This window comes from Thamnophis sirtalis, unplaced genomic scaffold, assembly GCF_051295495.1.
Source record: "Thamnophis sirtalis isolate CommonGarterSnake01/CBP01778 unplaced genomic scaffold, rThaSir2_p1.2 scaffold_3, whole genome shotgun sequence".
Lineage (NCBI taxonomy): Eukaryota > Metazoa > Chordata > Lepidosauria > Squamata > Natricidae > Thamnophis > Thamnophis sirtalis.
Genome location: NW_028261383.1, coordinates 91646413 through 91668329, shown reverse-complemented (window position 1 = coordinate 91668329; position 21917 = coordinate 91646413). Strand labels below are relative to the sequence as shown.

General features: G+C 38.3%; 2 protein-coding genes across 7 annotated transcripts in view; one reads left to right on the top strand and one right to left on the bottom strand.

The window, feature by feature from the left end:
* Positions 1-19371, top strand: part of PKD2L2 (polycystin 2 like 2, transient receptor potential cation channel) — a 28051-nt gene extending 8680 nt beyond the window's left edge. The window contains exons 5-13 of one of the 2 annotated variants that reach the window (XM_087709503.1): positions 347-517; positions 1525-1706; positions 2920-3040; positions 5101-5202; positions 8685-8758; positions 11577-11616; positions 14971-15035; positions 15779-15893; positions 19234-19371. In XM_087709503.1, the coding sequence (XP_087565629.1) occupies positions 347-517; positions 1525-1706; positions 2920-3040; positions 5101-5202; positions 8685-8758; positions 11577-11616; positions 14971-15035; positions 15779-15887 (864 nt within the window). In that variant the 3' untranslated portion in view covers positions 15888-15893; positions 19234-19371. Of the gene's footprint in view, positions 1-346; positions 518-1524; positions 1707-2919; positions 3041-5100; positions 5203-8684; positions 8759-11576; positions 11617-14970; positions 15036-15778; positions 15894-16351; positions 17293-19233 lie in introns of those variants that run through there. The other variant, XM_087709504.1, reaches the window with a different exon arrangement.
* Positions 17355-21917, bottom strand: part of FAM13B (family with sequence similarity 13 member B) — a 65126-nt gene continuing 60563 nt past the window's right edge. For 4 of the 5 annotated variants that reach the window (XM_087709497.1, XM_087709501.1, XM_087709498.1 and 1 more), the window contains one exon: positions 17355-19482. In XM_087709497.1, the coding sequence (XP_087565623.1) occupies positions 19365-19482 (118 nt within the window). In that variant the 3' untranslated portion in view covers positions 17355-19364. The remainder of the gene's footprint in view (positions 19483-21917) is intronic. The other variant, XR_015695957.1, reaches the window with a different exon arrangement.

Here is a 21917-nt window from a genome sequence, read left to right as displayed (position 1 = left end):
TGGATATAATTGATGTTTTATTTTGCTTTCTGTCTTTGTTGCTTTTATACTATGTTTTAAGTTGGAGTATAGTTGTTGGCTGCCTCCACGGTAATTTTGCATAAGGCAGCTCATATAAAATGTCAAATAAATGGATTTTATTACTAGTTTAGAAAGGCTTCCCTTTAAGAAAAAAAATCACTAAATGCTAAAATACTGAATAGCAGAGTATGATGTTTCATAAAGTCATAGAATTCTCTCAAGTATTCTACCTACATTCTGCAATATTAATGAATGTATGATTTGCAGCCTTAAATTGATTTTCTCAATTGTAGCCTTACAACCCTCTACTTTTCCCCTTGTTCAGTTGTCCTTGTTTGCTATTGCTTTCAATGTTTATCGAACGATTGAGGTATCCAGGCTTATGGAAAATCTACTCTCCAATTCAGATTCTTATCCAGACTTTTACTTCCTCGGATTTTGGCAGACCCGTTATAATAATATGATTTCAGTGAATGTCTTCTTTGCATGGATTAAGGTACTGCTATTAACCTAATTTGATGTCATAATGTGTTTTGTTTTTTTAAAAAAAAAAAGTTAATCACAACAAAGTATAAAAAGAGAACAAAACATTCTAACCCCATTGTGAAGTTTAAGGAACATTTACATTTTTTTCCTTCACTCATGCTAATTTGATTAGGCTTCTATCCTGGAATATGGCTGCTGTTTTTGCTTTATCAACAAGGTTGCAGAAAATAAGAAATCACAATAGAGCCAGTGTTATAATAAACTTTTTTAAAAAAAAACCTGTCTGCCTTATACTCTGTATCATCTACCTATGTTGCCTGCCTACCTGCCCATACCCCATAGCATCAGCTGCCTCCCCACTGAGTTTCTACTCTGGGACAGTTTCATCACCTCTTCTCATGTCACAGTCACATGCAGTCCTTTCCTAATTACCACAACCAGGGCTGCTGTCATTAAGTGGCATGGCCACATTATGTTTTACTTAATGATCACTTAGCAATGAAAATTCTGGTCCCAATTGATAACGTAACCTGTAACTCATGCTGAGGAAGCTCCTTCATATACATTAGGATGTAATCAGTGAGGGTCCTAAAGATTATGACCAGGCCTTATCAATCAGGGCTGGAAATGGACTAGAAACTGACAAATCAGTGATTAGCTGGGACAGTCTAGAACAGGGAGGTCAAACTCGCAGCTCGCATCATGTGCTGGACATGCCCATCTACAGTTTAGCAAAGGGGCAAAAAGTCACAATATGTCATGTGACGACATGAGTTTGACACCCTTGGTCTAGAATTTTCAGAGAAATAACCTGGGAATGTAACAGAAACCCTTCTATAAATCCTTTTGTGGATCCTTTTGTTCCTTTAGTTCTTTAATCTCAAACTAACTGGTTATACAGTTTAATATTGATTTCCTGGGAGAGATGTGAAAAGTATTTTAAGATTTTAAAATAAGTATGTGGTAGAGTTGGGTCTTAGCCACATTATATGCCTTCTATTTTTTTTTGTCTTCCAGATATTTAAATACATAAGTTTTAACAAGACAATGACTCAGCTGTCTTCTACTCTGTCCCGTTGTGCTAAAGACATCATAGGATTTGCCATCATGTTTTTTATCATCTTCTTTGCATACGCACAGCTGGGCTACCTGGTCTTTGGATCACAAGTGGATGAGTTTTCCACTTTTCAGAATTGCATGTATGGAATTATCTAATACGGTTGTTTCACTGTGTCATTAGTTAGAGCAAGATTTTCTTTAGAAGATGGTCAAGGTACAATAGCAGCAATAGCAGTAGACTTATATACCGCTTCATAGGGCTTTCAGCCCTCTCTAAGCGGTTTACAGAGAGTCAGCATATTACATGAAATACTTGATGCAGTTGGTCAACTTAAAAGCACAATTGAGATGGGAAACTTGGTCTTTGAGCAAAGCAGTCATACTCAATTCAAGGTTTCCTTCAAAGTAAATCATTTTCCAATTTAGATAACTTTTAGAAACAAATTGAATAGCTTTTACTTGGTACAGCTCTGGAAACAGGACACATAACCAGTGTCATGATCTCCCCCCCCCTCCCAAAAAAACCCCAACATCTTCCTCGGTTTCTTAGATATCATTGTACAGCTTTAAGAAATTTGTTGGCCAATATCTAAAATAGTAAGAAATTATTTGGTCCAATTTCACCAAAGATAGGCTTGTAAGCTAATGGTAATAAATCACTAGCAGAGGTGGGTTCCTACCAGTTCGCACCTATTCGGTAGAACCGGTTCATCAAATCTACCGAACTGGTTAGAAGAGGTTCCACCAGTGGACCCAGAAAGCAGGCCATACCTACAGAAGAGGTTCCAAACTTTTTTGAAACCCACCACTGATCCTTGGATATGATTATTCTACACTATCATTCTCATATTTATAAAACTCAGTGCCTCTGTGAAAGATAAGGATGCTGACTGCGTTTGTGGTGCAATCAGAACATTGCGTGTGTTGAAGTTGTTTTAAAACAAACCAAAGATGCCTTTTAAAAAACAAGTTTACATCATATTCTTATGCATGCCAGTGTTGTATGTGAGATAATTTAAGGTGGTTCTGACAAGTGTCATCGGCATCTTCATATCCGGTCACATGGGTGGCAAGCCACTCCCATCTGGTCACATGGGCGGCAAGCCACTCCCACAAAGGAGGCCACACCCACAGAGTAGGTTCGAACAATTTTTGAAACCCACCACTGATCACTAGTTATCAATGGTTCTTCATATTAGTAAATTTAGTATCATATATTGCAGAATAGTTTACCCAAGTATCATAACTTTGTAACTCCAAAATGTTCAGTGGTACCAAATTACTATACAGGATTGCAACCTTAGTGTGAATCATAGAATATCACGCTTAGTATATTTTTTGCTTCCTCCTAAGTTTTACCCAGTTTCGTATTGTACTTGGAGATTTTAATTTTGCCGACATAGAACATGCCAATCGAATTCTTGGACCAATTTACTTCATCACCTTTGTATTCTTTGTATTCTTTGTCTTACTGGTAAGTGCAATCTTGAATAACTGAATCAGTTTGCAAAATTGGGATTACTTTGCCAGGGCTGCAAACATCCTGAGAACAATTAGATAGAAAATACATGCTGTCTATCTGGTGTTGGTGAAAAAATTGCAAAGTGGGGAGAGGCTCTTAATTAATGTCTCTTTTTAAGTGGACTCTAAGATAGTGTACATAACCCTAATCTCCAAGAATATAATCCTATGTATAACCCTAAGAAGTCCTGGCTCTGCTGGTTGGGCTGGGGACCAAATGGGAAATTCCTCGTTGGCAGTGGCTGCTGGATTGATGACAGACTCCACCACCCCTTCCCACTCTCTACTGTCTACCCATCCATCTTTTCATATTGAAGTATTAATCATTATGTTCCTTCTTCATTGTTTATTTTGTGAGTTCTATTATTTTACTTCTATTTATGTTCCTTTCATTTCCTCCTTTTTTAAAATTATTGTAAGCCATCTAGAGTAGCCCTACGATGAAATAGGCAGCAAATAAATTTAACAAATAAAGAGCAAATAAATAAGATTCTGATAAGATGGAGAGATGATTAATCCTGAAATTTTTGGTGAATAAAGGGATTTTGGATCTGAAAGACTCAGAATAGCAGTAGTGATATGGGTCATTCTTGCCTAATCCTAATGCCTATCGTTGTCAAAAAGATGGTCAGTGACACAATTGCCCTAGTGCATTTTTTTCAGTAGGTGTAGCTAATTCTTCTAATTCTTCAGGTGTGAAAAACACTTCACCAGCATTCAAATCCCTGAAAAGGATAGCCTGTTTCCCAGAAAAATGTACATTTCATAGATGCAGAAGAATATAAGGCTTAGCTCTATAGTCTTACAAATGAATCAGTGTGTATTTTCCCAAGAATATCAAATGTTTTCTGAAAGTTGTAATAGCAATAGCAATAGCAGTAGACTTATATACCGCTTCATAGGGCTTTCAGCCCTCTCTAAGCGGTTTACAGAGAGTCAGCATATTGCCCCCAACAATCTGGGTCCTCATTTTACCCACCTCGGAAGGATGGAAGGCTGAGTCAACCCTGAGCCGGTGAGATTTGAACCGCTGACCTGCTGATCTAGCAGTAGCCTGCAGTGCTGCATTTAACCACTGCGCCACCTTGGCTCATAATATTTGGTAAAGTATCCCTGCTCCCATTACAATTCTAATTTCAAAAATTGAAATTAGAATACTGGAGTTGGGTATGGGAGATTGGTTTTTTTTTCCCCATTAAGTAATTTCACTAATTTTCTCAAATTAATCATGGGGTTATTGTTAGAGATAGTTCATGTGAAATCAGGTATGACCCTCAAGGATAAAAATGCTGTTCATGATTTCTACTGAGAAATGAAGAAGACGAGAAAACCAAAGTAAAGTCAACCTACATCCTTCCAAGTGAATTAAACTGTTCAGGGTCAGGGTTTTTATTGCTATAATTTACTGTGATTAAAAAAAAAATGCTTCCTTCTGAATAAATTAGCTCTGGATAAGCCCACTAGATATTCAACTTCAACTATATACTGGGCAAAACCCCATACCTATCTCTGAAATATTCTTGCTTTCTTTCAAAGTGACAGGTTTGGGCAAAATTCTTTCATTGTCCAGATCTCATGAGTAATATTGGTTCTGAAACTTGCTTTGAACTTCTTGGATAAGTTCAGACTTCAAACTGAGTCCCGAATCCTCATCAGGTTACCAAGAAAAGTATTGTTACTGTGTAAATGATAAGTAACAATCAGGGATGCCAACCAACAAGATTCACTCCTTTGCTGCCTGAGCAGCAAGAAAATGCTAGCTGTTGAATTCTGGGAGTTGGTCCACACATCTTAAACGTTGCCAAGGTTGAGAAAAACTGAGCTAGGCTACTATAAACATGGTATATTCTAAAATGAATGTGCTATTTTTAAAAAAGAGAAGTTAACACAGCTCTGTATTATTGATTGTCCTGGAATTGATATGCTTAGCTTTGGAACATTTCAACATCTTTGAGATTCTTGCATATTTATGCATTGTTTGTTCACATTATTTTCCTTTTTTCCTCCATGTAGAACATGTTCTTGGCAATCATTAATGACACATACTCTGAAGTGAAAGCTGACTTTTCAGTAATTCCAAGCAGAGAATTTGAGATCAGCGATCTTATAAAACAGGTAAGAACCTAAACCATGTCCTGCTCTGTAATTTTTAGTTCAAGGAATAGTTAAATGCTACTGATACTGGTTTTCTCAATGCTTTATTTAACACATGCGTTGAACATTTCTTGCATTACAAGAAATTGTATTTCTTGAATTGTTTTTTAAGAGCATATGAATAGCAGTGAATAGACCTTTGCTGCTTCATTGATCCTTTACGGAATAAAAGGAGGGATGTTTTGTTGCTGTCTGTGAAAGAAAGTAAAATTTCCCTTCAGTCCCTTAGACCCATGATGGCGAACCTGTGGCATGCAGAGCCCTCTCTGTGGGCATGCGAGCCGTTGCCGCAGCTCAGCTCCGCAACTTGTGTGTGCGCCTCCCACCGGCCAGCTAGTTTTTGGGTCTGTGCCACACACGCATGGGGGAAGGGGGAGCACATGTGGGGGGGTTGTGTATGCATGCACAGGGGATGCATGCAGTGGGTCACACACATGCGCAAGGGGTGGGCCACACACAGGGTTTGTGCATGCAGTACATGGTGGGTGGATGCATGCACTTTCGCACGTGCACACACGCTTCCAGCACTCTATGCCAAAAAGGTAAGCCATTGTTAGGTAAGCTCCCTGTTGGGAGAGTGAGTACGTTCAGCGAAGCGTTGTGAGAGTTGTGTTGGAGAACACACAAACCAGCATATAAAGACACTGCAGTTTAAATAGGCTTTTACTTTCGTGGAAATAGAGGTATCAGAGTCCATCAAACATTCCAAGTCATACACGGATAAGACAGTCAGTCATCAATGTCTTTCAGTGAAGGGATAATCCAAATAACATAGTCCAGTAACATATAATCAGTCCAGTAATCAAGGTTTGCTAGCAGTTGCAAAACTTACAATAGCTCACGGCACTCAGATCAGATCAGCCCAGCATCTAACAGTCATTCTGGCTCCCTCTTATGGCCGATTGAGGAACAGCACCCAATCACATTTACAGTATAGTTTAAAGAAACAGGTACAGCATTGTTACATGATTTGATTTATATATTGCCAACCCAACCGTTAGAATTATATTCCTAACAGCCATCACTGCCCCATACCTTAGAGAGGATTGCCATATAAGCCAAAATTATCTATCTTGGGATAATGTTGCCCATATTCTGATATGAAGCCGTCTTTAAACCTTTTCTTTTGATTTATGATATTGCAATATTTTTAATATAGAAATGAACATGCAGAAACCATACAAACGCTTGCTCGTCCTGCGTAATTAAGTTTCTGTAGAGAAAGTCAGTAGGAGCACAATCCAGGTGATTCTCCAGAAACTCTTTTGATTGTGTGGAAGAGGCATTTTCTAACAGTAGTTCTATTTCTGGATAGTCAGTGCAAGATAATTGCTGCTTTTGAATTCCAGGAGATTTTGTTCTTTCTCATATGTTGTCTAGCTTCTTTTGTGAACATGCTAAGAAAGATCGTCCAGAAGGTTGCTCTGAAGCTCCACCAATTTGTGAAGAATGGCCTGCTTTGTTTCTCATTCTCAGAGATGCTGGGACTGTCCAGAATCATCATCAGTTTGGTTGAGAATGAACGGAGACTCAAACTAAACAAATCAGTGGTGTTCTCAGTGGCCAATTTAGGGATGATGAGTTTGCTGTAGATGGGACTCACATTCTCTTCACGATTCATATTTATGAGTGACTCAAGTGATTCTTGTGGCTTAAAGCATCTTTCCCATATACCAACTTTAAGCCTATCTGACTTGGAAAAAAAGTGACAATTATCTGTGCTTCGGTAATCGTCTGTTTTCCTCACTGTAAGATACTTACTGTGTGCAATTACCCATAACATGGATGAGGAAATTTCAGTTGGTCTAGAATAGAATTGCTACATCCTTAAAACAGAGCCCAGTATTTCAAATAAAAACTGGTGCTTTCTCAGCTGCCCCAACTCTCAGGTTGCATCCAGGTCCAGTTTCAAAATACCAGTCCTCAATTATAAAACTTTACAAAATGCTATCTTTAATTTATCTGAACACTGAGATTTTCTTCAGAGATCCTAGTTCAAATCTCTGTCAACTGAAGTGTTGTGGTTAAAAAAAGGATCTCTTTGTTAGTGATACCTACTTGTGGAATGTTTTTCTCAGAGATGATGTGACACCGAATGAAGATTTTTATATCATTACAGATAGTTCTCAACTTACAACTGGTCACTTAGCAATCATTCAGTATTACGATGGATCCCCCAAAAGCTACTTATGATTTGGATTTGAAGTTCTGATGACTGGCACTACACATGCAGTCATGTATATTTTTGAATACTAATCAACCAACCTCATTTACAGTCATTTGCCGCATTCTGGTCACATGAGCACAACTTATGACATTTTTGCTGGAAACTGAAGTGTTATGGGAACCTTTCTTAACAACACAATTGACTGATTTGTTTACTTAAGGTGTCTGGCTAAAAAAGACCTAATAGCAAGCAATTATTTATGTTACATTTGTTTAATGATTCCTTCAAAAATTGTTCAATCAAGTGCAATTATATGATCACCTGCTTAATGACCATTATGGCCTATGACTGAAATTATGGGCTTAGTTATGGTTATAACTCAAGGTCTACCTGTAATGTAATTGTTTTGTGTCATATTTCATATTACTTTTACTTGTTTGGCTTTGTGTTTTCAGATTTTTAATATTTCATGTTTCTTTATTTTATTTTAAGCCATCCATAGACCCATTTCTGAAAAAAAGATGTGATAAAAATCTAGTAAATAAATCCATGGTTGGCATAATTGAATATTCAAGAGGATCTTTAATGGGAAAAATAAGTCCAATATTTTGAAGAGTTTTTATTGAGTTGGCTTTTTCTTCTTACATTTTCCATTTGGATTAACTGTTCAGTTGTTCAATTATTGGGTACTAAAATGCACCCTTCCCTCATATTGATACTAAAGCTTTTTTCTCCATTCCGACCGCAATTAATCCTAAAGTAATTTACTTAATCCATATGAATTATTTTAAATGGCCAATGCAAGGGCTATATTACAGTATGTTATCATTTATGTTCTCCCGAAATGTTCAATAGAATGAGCAGTAAACAAAGAAAAGTTAAAGAGTGACTGACATTATTCTGAATTGAAGATTTGCCTTTTTGTGCTTATAATCAAATGCTGCCTTGGCTTTTTTTGTCACTCAGCAGATGTTATATATATGACCAAAACCTAATTTCCAGCTTCAGTAATATTAATATTGTTGGGATTTTGTTTAATTCCATCCACCTTATAAATATGTTTCAATCTGGACGGAGTAACTGTAATATGTTATATTTTCAGTACAAAAGGATACTGTTGTTTTTTCATTGCAGAATTTGGTGCGTGCTAAAATAATTTTGTACCCTTACTAGTGTTTCCTACATTCCCCCACGTGAAGCATGAAGCCTGTACATATCACAACTATGATATCACAACTATTTCCATTTAACAATCCTATTTATTTCTTTTGTTTAGGGTTACAATAAAGCTTTAGTCAAACTCAAGCTGAAGAGACAGTCACCAGAGACAGAAGATGTATATTTGAAAAAGTGGGTATCAAATTTTAGGCATACTGCCACTTTTCTTTAATTTTCTAGCTAATTTTCTTATTCATAGATATGATCCTAAAGGATGGTAGATACCAATGTTTTTGTTCCACTCAGTGAGACCCTTCAGGATAGATGAGGAAGCATCCTGATGTGCAGCTAAGTCAGAGAACGAGACTTTTAAAGGCCATTAAGGCAGGTTGGGATTTCCAAGGTTATATCCCACAAAAAGCTCTCAAGATGCTTCCAGGCAACCACAAAACACTCATTTATCAGCAAACCAATGTGATTGCGTCTCTCTAGCCTTCAGGAGGTCCCTCTTATTTCAGCTTATTGTTGTTGTGTTTCTGAGCAGGTGAGAGCTTTTTGAAATAAGCCACTCACTGTCTTGCTTTCTAAAACTACCTGTATCATCACAAGATCTATACTATTATTGGAAGTAAAGATTATATGTGATTCTGGGTCACAACAGAAGACTCGTCTTATCATATCATTATGGACCATTCCCACTTCCCACTCTTGACAGCCAGTTGGGACTGGATCCTTTACCTGTTCTCATTATTTCAAAGCCGTCCATTGACCTAAAAAGTTGGAAAACCTGCCTACCTAAGTTCAAGATAGAAAACCACAAAGAAGCCATGGCTTTCTATCAAACATCACACTAACTAAACCACAACTGCAAACTGTAAATCTCTCCAAATCATCATTTCAAAATTTAGCTTCTTGAAACGAGAACATGGACCTAATTCAACTAAGGGCTTTCTGCTGCTTGTGGCTTAAAGAGTGTTTATGGTATCATCCTGACCATTCCTATAGTCCTATCAAGACAGAAGAAATTGTGAAATAGCGTAAAAATAAGGGACGCAGTGGCTCAGTGTCTAAGACGCTGAGCTTGTCGATCAGAAAGGTCAGCAATTTGGCGGTTCGAATCCCTAGCGCTGCGTAACTGAGTGAGCTCCCATTACTTGTCCCAGCTTCTGCCAATCTAGCAGTTCAAAAGCATGTAAAAGCGCAAGTAAAAAAAATAGGAACCACCTTTGGTGGGAAGGTAACCGTGTCCTGTCTGCCTTCATTGTTCAGTCATGCCGACTACATGATCATGGAGACGTCTGACAGTGCTGGCTCTTCGACTTTGAAACGGAGATGAATACCGCCTCCTAAAGTCGGGAACGACTATGTATATATGTGCGAGGAGAACCTTTATCTTTAGCATAAAAATAACCGGTCATCCCTCATTATAGCATTGTACAATATATGGACACCGAGACCTCTTTCTCATCCCTTACCTCCCCCCATGCCTTAGTAATTAATGTATTCACTCACAAGTCTCATTTTGAGACTCTGAGCTGCTGTAATACCTGACCTCATGAGGTAAGCGTGAACATCTGCCTTCCTATAAGTATATTGGTGCTTCAACATCTTCATGAAGCTGTTGGAAGAGGTCATTTGGTAGTCTACAATGTAATATTGTCAATCTTCAGCTTTATATTGCAATCCTGGGCTCAGTTCGAGAAGCCACGGACATTTTGGCCAGGCATCTGGAAACTGTTGGAAACCCAATGGGGTTAAATAAGTTGAAATTGATCCCTAGCAATATAGAGTTGCTGTTTGCACACCATGGTTCCCTTCCAGCTCCAGGTTGTCTCTCATCAAGGTGGAACTGCACCTGAGATAACAGGACCACAACTTGGGAGTCCTTTTCTACACATAGCTACTGCTGAATGGCCAAGCAAGACGTTTTCTATGCCAATTGCAACTCTTCCTGGAGCCCTAGACCTGAATTCAGTAACTGCTGTCATTAACACATTTTGTCGGAATTTCTGTAAGAGGCTCTACAGGAAGACCTCTACTGAAGACCACACAAAATCTTCCAATTAGTCCAAAATGCAGTGGCTCACTCCTTGACCAAAAGTTGCTAATTATCCTGATCATTATTTCATTTTTTCTGTGGGCCCTCCATATGTTTTAATTCAAATAATCAGGTTTATGTAAGGTAGCCCTGTGTGGCTTGGGGCCAAGAAACCTTTTTATGTTTATATTGTATGTTTCTGCTGTTAGCTTACAAAGTCTGTGAATGGAATAAATGTCATATAAATCGAATAATAATAACAACAAATGATAGAACTAAATGTGATGAATGCTATTTTAAATTCATACATTGCACATTTATTTATAAGTCCTCTAAGTTCATGGTGCTTGGGTTTTCTTTGCCAATTAAAAACAACCAATAAACTAAGCTAGTGAATGCCTCAAATGAACTACACAAGTACATTTCGAGGGCAAACTGAGTAGGTATCATGCCACGATGGAAGGGGTCAATCTTTGTTGTTTGCATTTAATATTTTCCTATCCTCATTTACACCCACAATCTCGACTTCATTGGTTGCTGACTATGAGGAATGGAAAATGTTGAAGGCAATAGCATTATATCAACTTGAAATAGATGTCACTGTGAGATAGAAAGACAGCAGCAGCTGCCCTGGGGTGGGGGGTGTCAAAACAGTCAGTCTGATCAAAGCATGCACATCCAGAAAGGGCCTGAGCTGCTTTCGCAATGATGCAATGGAGTTTTCTCATTTTTGACACAACAGCAGGAGCAGCAAACTCCCCAGGGAAAAAGATAAAGCAAACAAGAGACAGGCTTTATGGACTATGTAGCCTATGATCACTCCTGTCTAGTAGAAACAAGCATATCCACTACTTCAATTTAGATTAATTTCATCAGGACCTCTCTCTCTCTCTCTTGTAGTGTATGAGCATTAAAATGTTGTGTCTAAATAAATTCTTGGGTTTTATTCCCCCTTTGCATGACCATATCTAGATTGGATACAAGTAGAGATGTCTCCAGAATTGGTGACAAGGTAAGAGTCATATGCTTCTTTCCCCTTGCTCCCCCCCCAAAAAAGGAGGATGGTGACATTTATTTTCAGTGGTTATATTTAGTTAGCAAATTTATTTTGCATAAACTTTCATCTGATTTTATGCATGTATCTGAGAGTAAATACATACATAATGCATGCATACACATAAAACAGGTAGGGAGAAGGATTATAAAATATCAGTTGAAATGCAAACAATACTACAACACTTAACAAAAAACATACTTTGGTTGTTGTGTCGTAGACTAGTCAAGGTTGTCTCTGTTGTGTTAATTAACCTATGTTAGAATAAAAGTTTTTGATTTTGTTCCATTTATAGAAAAGATTCAACTTCATGAATCAGCTATTTTGTGTAGGAATATAATATTCTTTATTAAAAATGGCTGCTCCCTTTGCTAGAGACAGATGTACTGGAACCCAAAATACTCTTCCATTTAATATTTTATCAATGTATATACATTTATTTTACATATCAACTGGCCCACTTGTCCTCTGAGAAGCATATGAGCATATATTTTTATGGGTCCTCTTAAACTCTCAACTCCTGCTCAGTGTCTATGGACATACTCAGTCATCCAGGTCACGGTTGTCCTAAAGGTGCTTTTTCAAAAGGCAACTGGACTTTTCTTTGGGTTTTTTTTCTCTTGAAGATGGTTCACTTCTCATCCAAGAAGCGTCTTTAATTCTGAATTCCGCATCATTCAGTCAGAACTGAAGAAGCTTCCTGGATGACAAGCGAAACATCTTCAAAGTCCAGTTGCCTTTTGAAAAAGCAGCTTGGGACTCCTGCTCAGGGAGCAAGTGGCAGTCGTGGCTAGGAAGACCTTTGCACAACTTCGTGTTGTGCCCCAGTTGCACTCGTTCCTGGATCAAGGGGGCCTCCTAGGGTCCCTCATGTTCTGGTCATTCGATTATTGCAATGTGCTGGACATGGGTCTGTGTGGAAAATGCAGTGGTGCAAGCAGTTAGGTATGTTCCTGGGAGCTTATATTAACACCTCTGCTGCACAACCTGCATTAGTTACCAGTTTGCTTTTGGGTCCAATTCAAGGTGCTAGTGTTGTTCTTTAAACACTTACATGGCATGGGACCAGGATATTTAAGGGACTCCCTCTTCCAAACTTCATCTGCCTGCCTCACCAGTTTGAAGTTTAATAACATTTATATGCCGCCCAATCCCGTAGGACTCCGGGCGGCTTACAATACAGAATAAATAAAAAATAGAAGGGGGAAAAAAAGATAGATTTAAAAAACACACCATGCACTCCGTTCTAAATGGGGCTGCACCGTATTTGGGGTCAACAGCCCCAGGCCTGCCGAAACAGCCAGGTTTTAATGGCTTTCCGGAAGGCCGAGAGAGTGGGAAGGGTCCGGATCTCTGCGGGTAGATCATTCCACAGGGCCGGAGCAGCTACGAAGACCTCCCACGAGTAGTCGCCAACCGGCATTGCCCAGTCGACGGTACCTGAAGGAGGCCCAGCCTGTAAGATCTTATAGGTCGTTGGGAGGTACATGGCAGGAGGCGGTCCCGCAGATATCCAGGTCCCAAGCCATGTAGGGCTTTAAAGGTAACGACCAGCACCTTGAAGCGCGTTCGGAGACCGATGGGAAGCCAGTGCAGCTCGCGGAGGATAGGTGTAACACGGGTTTACCTAGGTACACCCCCTCTCGCTCGCGCGGCTGCATTCTGGACCAATTGTAGTCTCCGAACACTCTTCAGGGGCAGCCCCAAGTAAAGCGCATTACAGTAATCAAGCCTAGAGGTGATGAGAGCATGAGTGACCATTTGAAGTGCCTCCCGGTCCAGGTAGGGCCACAACTGGTGCACCAGGCGAACCTGCCCCCCCTGGTCACAGCCGACAGGTGGTATTCTAATGTCAGCTGAAGATCCAGGAGGACACCCAAGTTGCGGACCCTCTCTGAGGGGCGAAGAGTTTCGCCTCCCAGGCTGAGAGATGGAATATCTGGTCCGTTCTTGGGGGGGCAACATCAATAGCCACTCGGTCTTGTCTGGATTGAGTGCCAGCTTGTTTACTCCCATCCAGACCCTGGCAGCCTCCAGGCACTGGCACATCACTTCTACCGCTTCGCTGAGTTGGCACGGGGCGGACAGATACAACTGGGTATTCGTCCACGTATTGGTGATATTTGATCCCATGCCGACGAATGATCTCACCCAGTGGCTTCATGTAGATGTTAAATAGGAGGGGGGACAGGACTGAGTCCTGAGGCACCCCATATTTTAGGGGCCTAGGGTCGACCTCTGTCCTCCAACCAACACCGACTGCGACCTATCCGAGAGGTAAGAGGAGAACCACCATAACACGGTGCCTCCCACTCCCACCTCTTCCAATTGTCGCAGAAGGATACCATGGTCGATGGTATCGAAGGCTGCTGAGAGGTCAAGAAGCACCAGAATAGAAGAATGTCTTCTATCCCTGGCCCACCAGAGATCATAGGTCAGCACGACCAAAGCAGTTTCGGTGGAGTAACCAGGCCTGAAACCCGACTGAAAGGGATCCAGATCTAATAGAATAGGCATGTTCATCTAGAGCACGGGTGTCAAACTCGGCATGTGTCACGTTGCTGTCATGTGACATTTCGCTATGTTTTTCCCTTTTGCGGAGCTGGGATGGGCGTGGCCTGTGTGTCCTGCATCCTGCTCATGGGCTGCCAGTTTGACACCCGATCTAGAAAGCTACATTTGGCAGGCACCTTTTGTGCCATGATGTTTGTATTGAGGAATCTCCCCCCCCCCCCCGGAGATGTGGTCAGCCTCATCATTCCCAAATTCCCTCAAGATCTGGTTATGCAAATAGGCGGGTCTACCAAATTCCTCCTCCTATTGTTTTTCTTCTTATTTAGTTCTGCTTTTATAGTTTTTAATGTTTTTAAATAAATGCAAGTTTTTTAGCAATAGCAGTAGACTTATATACCGCTTCATAGGCCTTTCAGGCCTCTCTAAGCGGTTTACAGAGAGTCAGCATATTGCCCCCAACAATCTGGGTCCTCATTTTACCCACCTCGGAAGGATGGAAGGCTGAGTCAACCCTGAGCCGGTGGGATTTGAACCGCTGACCTGCTGATCTAGCAGTAGCCTGCAGTGCTGCATTTAACCACTGTGCCACCTTGGCGCAGTGGTTAATTAGGTGATAATTAGGTGATAATTGTTTTATATTTATTGTTTTATTGGATTGTTTTACGTCGGCCAGTCACTTTCTGTGAGATAGCAACCATACACATTTAATAAACAAACAAAATCTGCCAATAACAGAGATAATAAGAGTTTCTCTTTTCTTTTGAATCCTGTCATCATATTGACCAATTCTCTTTGCAGGATCTCATGAGGCATCAGATTTCTTCTGGACAGTATGACACAGTTTCTGCAAGGGACTTTCAGAGGTTTGTTTAAATCATAACCCCAGTGGTCTTCAGTCTTTGTAGACTTAGGCTTCACCTTTTAGATCACAGGAGATCAACTTGAGGTCCCCAATTTGAGGTTCCACATTTAAAGTGGAATCTTCACGCAAAATATAATTCCTGGCACAATCGTAATATATTTTATAAAATGAAACTCCCAAACTGAAATATCAACAAATCTTGGCTCTTAGATATCATTATGTTGTCAACCAAATGCAAATTTAGGGATCTAGCTTTTAATTCATACCATATATTTGTCTAGTTGTAATGCTGCAGTTAGCAACTGTTAATGCTAATTGTTTTAGATCAGGTGTTCTCCTTTGATACAAAGTTCTTAGAAAATTCAACTGAGGCATTTTGGGTTCAAAAGAAAATGGCTTTTGGTTGTTAAAGTACAACAAAAGTGTTCAGTTTATATATATGTAGCATATATAGCTCCTAATGTATATAAAATGTATATTTTTACAATATTATTTGGGGGGAAAAGATTTAGGTTGCAGTTCTGTGCCTATTAATCTGAAATTTTCATTGAACTCAATGAAATTTACATTTACACAATGAATTCAATGGAATTTGTATCTGAATCAGTATGTACTATTAGACTGCTAAGTGACTAACCAGTTTTCTTCTGGTTTTGCGGAATTTTATGCCGAATGGGTAGCTATCAGCTTCACCAAGGCAAAAATTCCAAAACTCCCTCAATCTCCTTTGTTATTTTGTTTTAGACTTTCTAGATATGCAGAGGATTTGGAAAGACAACTGAAGGAGGTAAATTATAAGCTGGACACAGTTATGAGAACTCTCCCTCCAACTCAATACCAACAGATGAACTAGCAAGAGGTGAGGATTTGTTCTAATATTGGCCCCTGGTACAGTGAAAAGCTAAGGTGTGAATTGACCGGGGGAGGGGGGGAGAGGATGCACATCTTTGAGTACTTGCTTCCCCAGGACTTTCCCATTTCTTGTCCATTGTTAAAAAACAAAAACATGTTTGCTATAGATCAGGGGTGTCAAACAGGCTGGATACATCACATGAAGACCACGCCCAACGTGGCTCCACTAAGGCAAAAACGTCACAATGTCATGTGATGCAATCAGATTTGACACCCGTGCTGCACATTAATTCACTGGCCCAGTGCTAGAAATGCTACATTCCTGCAGTGGTGTGTTGTAAATATTCTAAGGCAAATAGTTTGGAGATGATCTCCTAAAATTAATATGAATTGTAACAGCAAACTTTTTTAGCAGCAGAAATATTTATAATTAGTAACTATATTTTCTGTATTTGGTTATCAAAGGCAGCTCTTAAACGTATTTCATCTCGCTGAGCCCCAGCTCAAGTTGGCATCATTTACTCTAAACAACATAACTGATTTTTCTTCGGCATAGTAATGAAAAACAGGTGGAGGTCAAAGCAGTACTTAACAGCTGAAATTCATAAATTTATCTCTGAACTTTTTAAACACACAGAATTTTTACAAAACATTTCATGTGCAAACAATTCTAGGAGTTTAAAAAGGAATCATTTTCCTTAGTCACATAGTTCATCCCTATTGCTCTTGCAGGGACTGAGGTGTGTGGGGAGATTACATGGTTTATTGTTTATGGGAACACACTTTGAATTAGGTACAAATTATACAAGGTTTTCGTGCTTTGGTTTTTAACATTACTTGTACAGGTATGTCAACCAAGTCCATAGTTATTTCATGTTCTGATTGAGCAAATTAATTACTGTAAACAAAAAAATATTAAATGTTGCAGGATTGCTCTTTGAAATGGGAAGTAATTGGCAATATATGATTTTTTTCCACCATGGGCAAATATTTATGTCTGTTATAAATGGCAGGAACATGCTTGCTTTTGCTTAAATTTAAGACAAAGTCACGCAGTAAATTTAATTCTCCAGCAAATTTAAGTGCTGCATATCAAATATATTGGAGATAATGAGAGGTGTTTTTTTTTAACCTACAACTGGCACTATATAAAAAGGGTACATTTTCTAAAGCAAAGAAAAGTTTGTAAGAGAGACTTATAGGCCGCTTTTCTATAACATCTTGACTTATAAAAAGAAAAATTGAAGTTAATTTCTAATCGCCTTCCAACTATTATCAGTTTGGATAAACCACTGTAGATAAACCACCAGAGAGAATTAGACTCAAACATTTTTTAAAACAAACTTTAAAAAAAAAACCTAGCAACGCTTAAGAATTACACTTACCAAGATTTATAGGCAAAAATGTAAACAGTACGCGTGCGCACGCATGCACGCACACATACACACACAAAACACAAATATAAATATGACAATAGAAGTTTTTTTTATTATAAAAATCTATACAATGAAATGCCAGACATAGCAATCATTCATATCTGGTTTATTTATATATATATATATTTATATATCTATATATCGACATATAGTTTTTACTTATATGAAAGTAAAACTGTGTTATCACAAAATGCCTAATTCTACCATTTATTGCTCAATAAGATGGCACAACACACACTCTTAGCATAACTGATGCCATGCTTGCTACAAACAGCCAAACACTGCAAAGCACACACAAAAGCAGCTGTTGATTCTGAAGTGGAACCAATTTGATCACTCACTTTATAAAAATATTGGGATCATATAGATTTAAGCATTATAAAGGAGGAATATATTATTTAAAACAAACATTTAAATAGTGCATATTGATATTTTGCATGTGTTATATAAAACATTCATGTACAACACTATACAGTACACATAGGTTTTGATGTTTGATGCACCAGTGATTGCAGATTGATGGAGTAACTGAAATGTACATTGCACAATGAAGTTGAACAAAAGCCACGGAAAAATCTCCAGATTATTTCCCGATCTTGTAATTTACTACAGTCCACTAAAACCCTTCAGGTTGTATAAAAAGGCAAAACATTATAGTATAAATTCATTTTAATAGTCACTTTTGGGTTCCAAAAGTACATGCCTAGAATTACAATAAAAACGAGAAATACAACCAATAGAAGTATGGAGTCTCTAAAATCTATTTTCTACCTATTGCATGTTAACACATCAATCTGATGAGTTTACATGTCATTATTTCACTGAAGTTCATTTTCTGGTTTTTCAGAAAAGCAATGAAAAACAATTTGTGTTGGCATTAGCTGTTCATAACACATGCAGCAAATAGGCACATGCAAAAACATGGCCACAAGACAAAATAGATCCAGAAGGTATTCAACACTTAGGATTTAATCCAGTCAAACCACAGAAGCAGGGCCTATGTGTAAAGGATTCCATATAAGCCCCTTTTCCTCTGTACTGTATCTCATGTAGGTACTCAAGTCATTTAGAAGGATTTTGGAGTGCAGTTTAAAAAAATAATCAGCCGCTGTTGTGTTATGTATACTAGGCAAAAAAAAAAAATCAGTTAAAAAACGCTCTTGGTTCTGAAGCTTTGACATGCAAAAATCGTGTCATATCTGCATGAGGCAGATCACTTCTCTTTCCACTTCTGTAAATGGAAGTAGAAAGGCTTCTTTCAAATCTAGTTTTGTCCAGCTTGTTCAATACATTAATTGTAGCCCTTGTAAAATAAGTTTGTTTCAGATACAGCAAAAGTGGTGTAAGCTTACTGAACTGAATGAATCTGAGCACCAACACAAGGGTAAGATGCAGTCTCCAATTCAGACTACACTGTCACCAGTAGACAATAAATAGAAATTAACAGTAATGTAAGTCTTGTAGGCAATATGTGATATAAATGTTCAGGTTTTTCCAAGTTTTAAAAATACAACAAGCAAGGTCACTTTCTGGTTTGTCCATTGTCATCTGAAACCGGAGAATGTACTTTATATTTCGATATCCATCTATCATTCTACTATATGAAAGATGCCATTTGCAATCAGTTATTCCACGCAGTCCTCTGAAAGGCATTGCAGTTCCTTTATGGTATTCAGGAGTATTCTTAATTGGCTGCCATTGTCTTCCATACTAAAAAGGCAACAGAGGAGTTCAGTGTAATACTAATAAATGCAGATGAAGCGAAGTTAGCAGGTCCAACATTTCTGAATGATTTTAGAATAAAAGTCTTTTGAGAACAAGATGTCAATTTTTAAAAATGAGAAAAAGAAAACAACCCTTAAAGTTGGACAGACTGAGTCGCAATTTAAAAAAATTTCATTAACTTTCTAGAGTGGACCTACCTGTCCTTCTAAAGTGTACAAAAACAGCATTCTTTCAACAAAGCAAGACAAAAGAATACTCCTAACAGTACTATGGGCAGCATATGAAAACAACTGTTCTTTGTTATGGAGAAACATAATTTATTTTGATGGATCTTGTTTGCTGATAAGGACTTCAAGAAGACGCAGTTTAGCTTTAACTTTCTTGTACTCTCGATATTCATCAAGCATGGGTCCACGATCCTCCTTCTGAACATTCCTGAAAAAAATAAAATATGTTGTTAAAAAATCTTGGCTGGCTTACTTTTTTAAAGTAGACGGGGAGGGCATCAAGTTTAAGTTTTTCACTCTACAGATTTCATAAGAATAAAGGACTTGATAGAATCCTTCCTTTTGATAAACATAAGCAATGCCTCAGATTATGTCTTATAACTACCTAGACTACTGAAAACGGCCAAGCAAAAAATCACATTCATAGCATTTCATAAAACTGAGTAGCATTGCACTGATATCTTATGAATGATAGACAGAATGATGGAAAAGTGCAAGACTTAACCCTTCTGGGAAACTGAAGTCATGGAAAAAACACCATCCCATCCCACAAAGAAACAGATCATTAGGAGGGGAAATGGATTTCTGCAGTGTGTACATATTTTAGAACGATAGACACAGAGATAAAAAGGTATAAATAATGCTTCTAATATTTATCCAACAATTATTTGCACCAATAAAAGGAAACAAGCCCATGTCTGAAGCAGAGCTATGTCCTTCCTCTTTTGTTTTCTTTATAAAAATGAATTTAAATGTAGCCTGAAGAAACTAATGTATTTGTGTCCTTTAATCAAGAATTGTACTATATTGCTTATCTTCTATGCAATAGAATTTTACCCCGATTAACTGTAATGAATCAAGGATGAGTAGTGATATATAAACTTTGCCTTAACTATTACATGTGCATCACTTAAACTCTTGTAAGTTGAGGATTACCTGTAGGGCTAAAATGTAAAGCCATGGGAGGAAAAAATCCAGAAAACTTTAAGAAAAAAAAACTTTCCTAAACTTTTCTGGTTTTTTTTTCTCCCATGGCTTTACATTATAGCCCTACATGCTCATGTGGTTCATGTGGTGGCTGTTCAAAGTTACAGCAGCAGTGGAAAAAGTGACTTATGACTGTATTTCACTTACGACCGCTGCAGCATCTGCATGGTCATGAGATCAAAATTCAGATGCTTGGTAACTGGTTCATATTTATGATGCTCCGGGGGTCCTATGATCCCCATTTCCAACCTTCTGACAAGAAAAGTCAATGGGGAAGCCAAGCTTACTTAACCATGTTACTAACTTAACGGCAATGATTCACGTAATTGGGGCAAGCAAAGTCGTAAAATGGTGCAAAACTCATTTAACAAATGTTTCACTTAGCAACATAATTTTTGGCTCAATTGTGGCAGTAAGTTGAGGACTACCTGTACTTTTATCCAAATGCAATGAATGTCTTATTTGCCAAAGTAACCTCTAGTTGTAATGGGCCTACGCTATTGATAGTCTGCAACTTTTTTTTATCTTGTTGGCTGTTCTACTAACAGGAACAATCAAAGACTTTCAGGATACATCTCTTTGTGTCCTCCCTCCAATTTCCCATTTTTTTAAGGGATGGTCAATGAGAAAGTGGTGTATCTGCAGCCCCAGAATATCCTAGAGATAGATTATTTGAAGCATGGGCAGTCAGAATTCAGGCCCAGGCATGAAATTGATGCATTGGGTCATTTTGGTTTGTCAAGGTTTGATTCTTCAATGCCTTTTGATGTTTTGATGGCCTAGAGATTTTGTTTTTCTTTCCCCTATTTTTTAATATCCATATGACACCATTGAGAGAAATCATGTCAATTTCAGATACAATACTATCCATACAAATTATGATACTCAGCTACCGGTATGTACTATCAGTGATGTTACACAAGCCATGACCTGAGTGTGTAAGCTACAAAAGCTTTGAAACATCCACATGAAACTCCACAAAGATCATTCTAAGGTATGAAATTAGTTGTTGTCTATATTCCTTTGACAACCAATGCTCCTGTCACCAAATTCAAAAAAGGAACTGGTACCACTGACAATTGCCTGAACTGTATCATGGGGAGATACAGGGAGAGAAAAGCTGAAATTATGCCCAAGCAACATAGAATTATTGATGGTTAATAACAAACCAATCTCAAAAGAAAAGATTCTTTTGGGATGGGATTCCCCTTGCAGATGTACATCTGCAGCCCTGATTTCCAGATGACATGGGATTGATAGATGACAGCTGCATGAGCTTACATTTGTACAATGATTAGAGCAGCAGCTATTTCTATTTTTAAACTAGGTAGATTTGGAAAACTATTTTTTGCTTTGGTTACATTTTACCTTGGCTATTCCAACAGACTTGAAAGTGGGCCCACCTTAAAAAGTGCAGAGAAATTGTAACTACCGTAATGCAAAACTACAAAATGCAGCAACTGAAAACTGCTAAACAATAAGAAATACAGTAACTATATGTCATCTGGATTACAAGGGCTACACTGCTTTGCAACCAAAATTAAAGGTATTTGCCAAAATGGTTTAGAATCTTATTGTATGAATGAATGCCTGTCAGGCCCAAAACCAAGAATGACAGGTGGACATTTTTTCCAAGATCAGTTCTTTATTGTTTTA